The 8,689-nt window shown below is 56.8% G+C and overlaps 1 protein-coding gene across 1 annotated transcript; it reads left to right on the top strand.

The window, feature by feature from the left end:
* The first annotated feature begins 5,328 nt into the window (after nt 1-5,328).
* LOC125686255 (PHD finger protein 7-like) lies at nt 5,329-8,466 on the top strand. Its single transcript, XM_048930046.1, is given in 10 exon segments — nt 5,329-5,521; nt 5,820-5,911; nt 6,004-6,105; nt 6,349-6,473; nt 6,630-6,824; nt 6,826-6,990; nt 7,208-7,321; nt 7,478-7,596; nt 7,716-7,888; nt 8,026-8,466. Coding segments are annotated over 10 exon segments (1,719 nt in total).
* The last annotated feature ends 223 nt before the right edge of the window (nt 8,467-8,689 follow it).

The raw sequence follows: 8,689 nt of genomic DNA, 5'->3' as shown, positions 1-8,689 counted from the left end.
GAGCAGCCGAGCGCCCGTCATAGAGTGGGTTGAAAAGACCACAACCATCATCTAGTTTCAACCCCCCCACCCCCGTGCTATGTGCAGGGTCGCACCCCCCTCCCATCTCCCCTGCTTGCTCTGGTCCAAAAAGTCCAACACAATAAAGATCAGAGATTCCCCCCCCCACACATTTGTCAGCTTCATCCTTCCCTGCTTTTGCTGAGGTGGGCACAGGTAGGGGCCTTGTCAACACGGTTGTCTCCTCCATGAATGCGCTCTCCCAGACCTCACTTCACCTGGCCCAGTGCGGGCTGAGCTGGGTTCGGGCCACATCCCCAGCGCGGCACACGGCCCACATTCCTCAAGAACCCAGGCCGCACTGGCAGGAGCAGCCCGGTTCTGGGCTTGTGTCTGGGCTTGGGATGCCACCGTGTTCAGGGTGCATGCCAGGTCCAGGGCTGCTGCCAGCTGCGTCGCAGCTCGGGCTTTCCTCCTGCATGTCAGCTCTGAGGGGGAACTGTTCTCAGCTCAGCCAGGGAAGGTTTAGGGTGGATGGCAGGAGGAAGTGCTTCACCGAGAGAGTGCTGACGTGCTGGAATAGGCTGCCCAGAGAGCTTGTGGATGCTCCATCCCTGGAGATCTCTGCAGCTGATGACACCTCAGCAGGCCCTGCAACCGCTCCAACCCTCCAGCGGAGTCGGCAGGTGCTCCAGCTGTCGTGACGGAGCCTGCACTTGCTTCAACCCTGGTGACAGGCCCTGCCGTTTTGACTGGCCCTGTGGTTGTCCAGCCCTAACGCTGGGTAACGGGGTTGCACGAAGCCCTGCGACGGGCCCTGCAGCAGCACAGGTGCCTGTGAGAGGACTTGTGGTTCAGCCACAGAACCATCTGTGCCACTGTCAGACACCCGTATTCACACTTGTGTCAGTTCACAAGACGAGAAAGCGGCTGAGAAAGTCGGCGCATTTAGTAGGGAAATCAACTTTTGCTAAGATGGGAACGGGGGAAGAGGATGAGAACGAAGCCAAGCCATCGCAAGAGATCTGCGGGAAACAGTTCAGGGAGAGGCAGGGACCCGCAGTCCCCTCACAGTGTGGAAGCACAGTCGCTCTGTGGCGCTGTGAGCGGAGCCAGGAGTGACGTGGTCAAATGCTGAATGTACAAAGGCTGCTCTCGGGAGCGTGATCAACCAGGAACGTGGCGGAACAGAGCCAGAGCCAGCAAACAGACTGTGGCACGGCCGTTGGCGCAGGCAGGGCGAGCAGGGAAGGCAGAGCCTCACAGAATCACAGAATGGCCAGGGTTGGGAGGGACCTCAAGGATCAGGAATCTCCAACCGCCCTGCCTCACACAGGGCCATCAACCCCCATGTTTAATACCAGACCAGGCTGCCCAGGGCCCCATCCAGTCTGGCCTTGAACACCTCCAGGGGTGGACGGGGCATCCACAACCTCTCTGGGCAGCCTGTTCCAGCACCTCTCCACTCTCTCTGAAAAGAATTTCCCCCTGACATCCAACCTAAATCTTCCCTCCCTCAACTTCAAACCATTTCCCCTTGTCCTGCACTTATCTACCCTTTCCAAGAGATGGTTCCCCTCCTGTTTGTAGGCTCCCTTTAGGTACAATGAGGTCACCCTGCAGCCTTCTTTTCTCCGGGCTGAACAAGCCCCGCTCCCTCAGCCTGTCTTTGTAGGGGAGGTGCTCCAGTCCCCTGATGGTCTTCGTGGCTCTGCTCTGGCCCTCTCCACCACCTGTCCTTCCTCTACTGGGGGCTCCAGACCTGGACGCAGTACTCCAGATGGGGCCTCACAAGAGCAGAGTAGAGGGGGACAGTCACCTCCCTGTCCCTGCTGGCCAACCCCTCTTCCCATGGAAAGCCTCCCTCCCAGCTCAGCAGACCACCTCACCTATTGGCTTCCTCCTTCACAACAAACCTAGCCAAGGCCTCCACCACAAAGAAAGCTCTTGCCAAAAAGAACGCAGCTACCCAAACTGAGTGCCTACCCAGAAATGCAGCTGTTCAGGTCTCGGGGGATGAAGGCCATAAAGACAAGGGTTTGAGAACAACCCAAGCACCTTTGGCAGGGAGGTGATCAGATGGCCACAGGGCAACAGGAAACCGGTTTGGGGGGATGCTCCCCCAACAAGTCAGGAGTTTACAGCGAGAAAAGTCAGAAGCCCTCGCGAGGGAGACAACAAATCTTCATCCCTCGACCCACTGTGCACGAGCACGAGGGGAGGGTCTGCACGCTAATGAACTCTCGGGGGTGTAATGAATATGTATCCCAATTCCAGGAAAACTGTTGGTTATATATTAGTTTGGCCTATATCTCTTGCACGGTTTTTCCAGACGCTGCGCAGGGCAGGTGGATCTATCCCCCTTGCACCTGGTGTCTGCGCAGCACTGAATAAACCAGACCTGCTTTGTAATCTTACTTGGGTTACAGAGTTTGATTCCGCATGTCACAACCTCCGCTTTAGGCAGGGACACCCCCAGCAGACCAGGCTGCTCACAGCTCCATGCAGCCTGGCCTGGAATGCTTCCAGGGAGGGGCATCCACAGCCTCGCTGGGCAACCTGTTCCAGTGTCTCACCACCCTCACAGTAAAGCATGACTTCCTAGTATCTAGCCCAAATCTACCCCCTTCCAGCTTAAAGCCATTTCCCCTCGCCCCGTCGCAACATGCCCTTATAAAACGTCCCTCCCCAGCTTTTCCATAGCCCCCAGTCGAGAACTGATGGGCCGCTATAAGGTCTCCTTGGAGCCTTCTCTTCTCCAGGCTGAACAGCCCAAAGCTCCCTCAGCCTGTCCCCATCGGGGAGGTGCTCCAGCCCTCTGATCACCTTCATGGCCCTCCCTTGGCTCTGCTCCAACAACTCCACGTCCTTCCTGTGCTGGGGGCTCCAGAACTGGACGCAATAGTAATGTCGAACTTAGGGGCATGGTTTAGTGGGCAATATCGGTGAGAGGTGGACAGTTGGACTAGGCGATCTTAGAGGTCTTCTCCAACCCTCCTTAAAGATTCTGGGATCTATGATTCTATGACGGTAAGAACGGGAGGCAGAAGAGGCACAGCTCACAGAGGCGACAGTAACCTCCTGTTCAACTCCCGACCACGGCCGAGCTGAGAGATATGGGAAAAGACTTCAGCCGTCACGCGGGTGAGCACTGTGCTCCCAGGCTGCTCTGATAACAGGAGAATGGGGCCCGTGGCCCGGACTTGGTGGGCAATGAAGCTAGGCATCTGGGATCCCCTTGAAGGGATGCTGACAAAGCAATTGGAAAAGGGATATCTGATTTCATGGTATGGAAGTGATTCTTTCTCTGCCATGAAGGGGGGAAAAGTATCCTTTCAAAGAAGATCTGGTACGTCACCCAGGCAAGTGGAAAGGTGTCGAGGGAAACCAGAGGGAACTAGCTGTGCTTGGAGGTGGTGCACAAAATTGAACAAAGACAAAAGATAAATATTTGAGGCTGGGAGGAAATTCTTGAGTTGGAGGGCAGTGGTGCACTGGAATAGCTTGCTCGGAGAAGCTGTGGAGCTGTTACCCTCTCGCGTGGGAGATGAGGGCCCGCACCCACATCCCCCATGAGGTGGTGACCACGATGCCACGGAGGGTGGCAGGGAGCAGCCACTGAGACCCACAGGGCCGGGAATCACGCCTACTTTTGGTGCCAAACTTGAACGGCCTTTGACAAGTTCAGACTCAGAGCAGCGTTGCTTATTTCAGGGACTACTCTGGCTTCACGGAATTGGGATCCACGTGGCTTCAGGGAATTGAGATCCACGTCATTTCCACAGGAACAAGACTAGAAAAATGTTTATAAAGAAAGAAATATGGAAACGCTGTAAAAACAAACCAACTGTCTGCTGGTAGCCACAGCAATTCTTACTGGACTGTCTTTTGCCAGTCCCCTTAAACCTCTCCTTTCACCTACAATTTACAGGGCAAACAGCCTTTCAGAGCAGAAAGCAGAGCTCACGATGCTCTACCAGCACACTCTCGACTAACACCCGTGTCTTTTGAGGTGGTCACTGACCCCCTGCCAGGCTGGATCTTCATCTCACCCAACGCAGTTTTCCTGCCAAAATTTAGATGTAGACTTGAAGGGAATCGTGGCCTGGGTAGGCCAGTTTCCCTCCACTGACTGCAGAACGGTTGAAGCTTTGATGCATGTAGATAAATGGTTCTTCTGAGCTGGACAGACCCAAAGACAAATGCTCGTCATTCCGCAAGGCAAGATGCCAGCCTGCTTTACATCTCTGGCTCGACTCATCACTGCTGAGTGAGCTGCAGGGCCTTTCTTCACTTCTTCGCAAAGTCTTGGAATTTTTCACCTTCAGTGGGACTTCCCTATGGCTGTCCAGTAAAAGTATTTGAACACTCAAACACTCAGGTTAAATAAAACAATGAAACAGTAACTTAAAGGAATAAAGAGGAATGACAAAAGTTTGGGAAAATGGGAGCAGGCCGGTTTTCTCTCTGGAGAGAGAAGAAAAGGAGCCAAAATGTCACTGCACTGAAAAAGGCTCCAAAGGAAGAGAGAGCTTAAAGCTGAGCTCAGCTGCAGTCACGAACACTCAAGCCACGCTAGAAGGAATATGCTTGCGCAGCTCACTACCATGATGTTTTGGGGTTTCCTTTCTGTTCCTTCAACCAAGCTTCATGCTGAATCACATACGTGTCTTTACGCACATCATTTACACTTTCCTTGCTGCCTGTCGCACAGAAGCAGACCCTGGAGCTGTGCGCTTTAGACAAACACTGAAGATACGACGCTAAGGTCGTGGCTACGGTACAGCAGCAGAGTTTGTTACCAAAGTATCACAGAAAGACTCGGGTTGGAAGGGACCTTACAAGCTGCACTAATCCCAACCACCTGCCGTGCCAGATTTGACACCGTAGAAGCTTGGAATAGGGCCCCATCCAGCTTCTCTGGGCAGCCTGTGCCCCTGCCTCACCAATCTCGCAGAAAAGAATTTCCTCTAAGACTGCATCTGATCTCCTCTTCTAGATTAAAACTAGATTAAGCCATGTCCTATCCCTACCAGACCTTGTAAAAAGTCACTCACCACACACTAGACACCAAATATGCTGTTCACTTGCAATCTTTACTAGACTAGGCTCAGATCAGAAGCGCTGGTGTGGCACCAGGGCTGCAAATGAGCCCAAGGGAACGACGACTCCAGCATCTGCCCAGAGGAGCAGTGCCAGCAGGTTGAGGGAGGCCGTCCTTCCTCTGCTGCACAGCTGCACCGGGTCCTCACTCTGTGCTGCCTGCAAGGGCTGCCACCCTCTTGCTTGTGGGCCTGCGCCCACACCCTCTGTGACGCAACGACCGCGATGTCACAGTGGGTGTCACAGAGCGGCCATTGTGATGCGCGAAGCTTGGAGCAGAGCAAAGGCTGCCGGGCTCAGGCAGAGCGTCAGTGCGGTCTGGTGAGGCGCAGAGAGAGCAAGGACTCTCGCAGTGCTCACTATCAACGCACAATCATGTCCGATAGGAAGAGGAAGGCCTCCGGCTCGCAGGAGCCAGGTGAGAGCACAGCATCCCTGTGCACAGCTCCTGCCAACAGGCAGAGGAGTGCTGGGGCTCTGTCTGCAGGTGGGAGGCAAGGAAAGCACAGGCATGGATGCCCCAGCTGCCGCAAGGCAGGGCCCCTCTGCTCCTTGGCAAGGGGGTCTGGCTTGGCCTGTGCCTGCCTTGGCCTTGCCACAGCCCCTTCCCCTCCACCGCCTCCACCGCTCCAGAGCAGGAACCTGGGGATGGCCCGCAGGGACACCTGGCCCTGCCAGCTGCTCACCGCTGCTCACATTTGCTCTCTCCTCTGCAGTGTGCATCCTGTGTGGCCGGGCAGATGTCGACCCGGACATCTGCGGGAACATGCTTTCTGAAAGTGGGATTCATGTCCATGAGTTCTGCTTGGTGAGTTCCCCCATGGGCTCCTTCCTGATTCCTGACAGGGATGCTCCTTTCCTTTCTGTCCTAATGAGGTCCTGCTCTTTTCTCTCCTACAGGCGTTTGCCGAAATCCCTTCTGAAGCAAGACCAACGCAGTCGGGAACTTTGGGCCTCCCTGTTGATGCCATCAGACGTGCAGTCAAACAGGCCAACAAGCAGGTGAGGACCTGCACGGAGCAGGCAGATTTGTGCCAGGAGGGGCTCACACCAGTTTAGTCTGGACCAAGGAAAGCAATCGCAGCCCTTCCAACCACCTCCACGACAAAGTGCTGCCACAGGAGATGAGCCCTGTCTGCTAGGCATCTTTGTAGAATGTGACCCAGCTGGCTGTGCCCAGAGGTGTGGGGCCAGCCACCGAGGCCCTGAGGTCTGTTGCTGACGGGTTTGTTCTGTTCTTTCCAGCAATGCTTTGTTTGTGGCGAGAGGGGAGCTGCCATCACATGCGTGGTGACAAACTGTCAGCGAAGCTTCCATCTGCCCTGTGCCATGGACGGGGAATGTGTCACCCACTTTTTTGGGTACCGTTGGTAAGGGCCGGCAGCAGCAGCCAAGCCAGGGAGGAACCCGCACTTACACCTCCCAGCAGCCTGCCAGAGACAGAGGCAGGGCCTGAGGCTCCTTCCTGCTCCTCTGCCCTCCTCACAGCACTTCTCACTGTGACCACGTCTTCCCTCTTCCCCCAGGACCTTCTGTCCGGAGCACCGCCCTCAACAGGACACTTACCCAGCTCCAGCAGAAGGCACCAACTGCCTCATCTGCCTTGAGCCTGTGGGGGACAGCTTGTCCTATCATACCCTGGTGTGCCCAGCATGCCAACATGCCTGGTTCCACCGGGGCTGCATCCAGGTAGGAGCCCTCCCCTCACGCTGCACGCATGCTTGGTGCTCAGCAGCACCAGGCACTGCTCACGCTCACCCTGCTTGTGCTTCTCCTGCAGCAACAGGCCTTGATTGCTGGCTCTTTGTGCTTCCAGTGCGCTGCTTGTCGAGACAGCAATATGTTCTTTGCAGAAATGGCCATTCTGGGGATCCGAATCCCATACAGGTTGGTGTCCGTCTGCCCAATTCGGCTGACATTAAGGCTGTTGTGCTGAGCCTGCCCAGGGACTGCCTTTGCAGGTCTGGCCCTTGGCTGTCTCATGAGCACGTGCCCCAGCTTCATAGAGAATCCGGAAGTAGAGTTGGGGTGGATATGTTTGGATAAGCTTGGATCTTATGTTGGGGCACTGGGGGCACATCACTTCCTCTCCCTTCTCTTGTAGATTACCAGCATGGGAGGAAAACAACGCATATGAAGCACTTCTCCAGAGGCACAGCCACTGTGATGCCAGCGAATGCCTGTACCATGGAGGCAGAGAGCAGGCCGAGAGCAGTGGGTGAGTTACCGCAGCAGCTCACTGCGGCTCTGTGGGGGATCTCAGCCTCTCCACAGGCTGGCGGAGCAAGGACTGAGCACCAGAGATGTGCTGTGCTGGGCACTCCCTGGCTTGCTTCACTTGGTCCTCACGGCCACAACCGCTTTGCTTCCCCAGGCCCTGGCAGCTGCTCCTGTGCAGCTCCTGCGCTGCTGAGGGCACCCACCGACAGTGCTCCCACTTGAATGACACCACAGCCACGTGGGAGTGCAACAGCTGTGCTGGCCTGCGTACCGGTAAGAGGCAATCAGTGCTCAGGGCAGCTTTGCCAGAGTCTGTCCACCCCAAGTGGGATGGCAGATCCCACTGTGGCGCTGCAGCTTGAGACTCATGACCTCCCTGCCTCCCTTTACAGCCTCCAGTGCCAACACCGAGCTTGCTGGGCCCTGCACTGCCAGCGAGAGGGCTCCGGGACCATCCAGCAGCTCCATGGAGCCTGAGACTTTGGGCTCCATGCCCGCCAGCCAGGCAGCACTGGGGACGACATCACAGAGTTCCCAGCTGCCTGAGCACAGCGACCTGCCCAGGGTGCCTGAGACTGAGCAGGAGACAAACGGCCCACGGTCACCGGAGGATCAGGCTGCCTCTGAGCAGCTGCAAGGACGCCGTGGGAGCAGACATTCAGCAGCCCCGAGTGCTGAGAGCGACTCCCACACAACCACCAGGCGGAGGGCATCAGGGTCCTCCAGGGCGTCCCCGGCAGCTGCTCGCAGGAGACGTCCCAGGCAGCGCGGAAGAAGCCGCACACGAAGCCGCTCCCCGCTGCGAGGTCGGGCCCCGAGTTCCCGGAGCCGGCCAAGAAGACGCCGTGGCAGCCGGCAAACGCCAGCCCCAGGGCAGCGGAGCGGCACCCGGTCAAGGTCTGCCACTTCGAGATCCCCGAGGGCTTCCAGAGTGCCCGGACGCAGGGGACCGTCCAGGCAGCGACGGCGCACCCGCACCCGCAGCCCTCCTCCGCAGAGACGTCGGGCTCAAAATTCCCGCAGCTCACGCCAAGGAGGCAGCAGGACGCGGGCTCAACGGCGGAGGACATCGCGGGAATGAAGCTGCTCCCAGGAACAACTTCAGAGACAAAGTCCCCACACACAGCCCCCAAGTCTGCGTAGGAGCAGCCGAACGCCTGTCGTTTCAACCCCCCCCCTGCTATGTGCAGGGTCGCACCCCCCTCCCATCTCCCCTGCTTGCTCTGGTCCAAAAAGTCCAACACAATAAAGATCAGAGATTCCCCCCCCCACACACACATTTGTCAGCTTCATCCTTCCCTGCTTTTGCTGAGGTGGGCACAGGTAGGGGCCTTGTCAACACGGTTGTCTCCTCCATGAATGCGCT

The sequence above is a fragment of the Lagopus muta genome, chromosome 1 (genome assembly GCF_023343835.1).
Source record: "Lagopus muta isolate bLagMut1 chromosome 1, bLagMut1 primary, whole genome shotgun sequence".
In the NCBI taxonomy this organism is placed as follows: Eukaryota; Metazoa; Chordata; class Aves; order Galliformes; family Phasianidae; genus Lagopus; species Lagopus muta.
The sequence above is the reverse complement of the archived record's forward strand: the minus strand, read 5'-3'. Positions and strand labels throughout refer to the sequence as shown.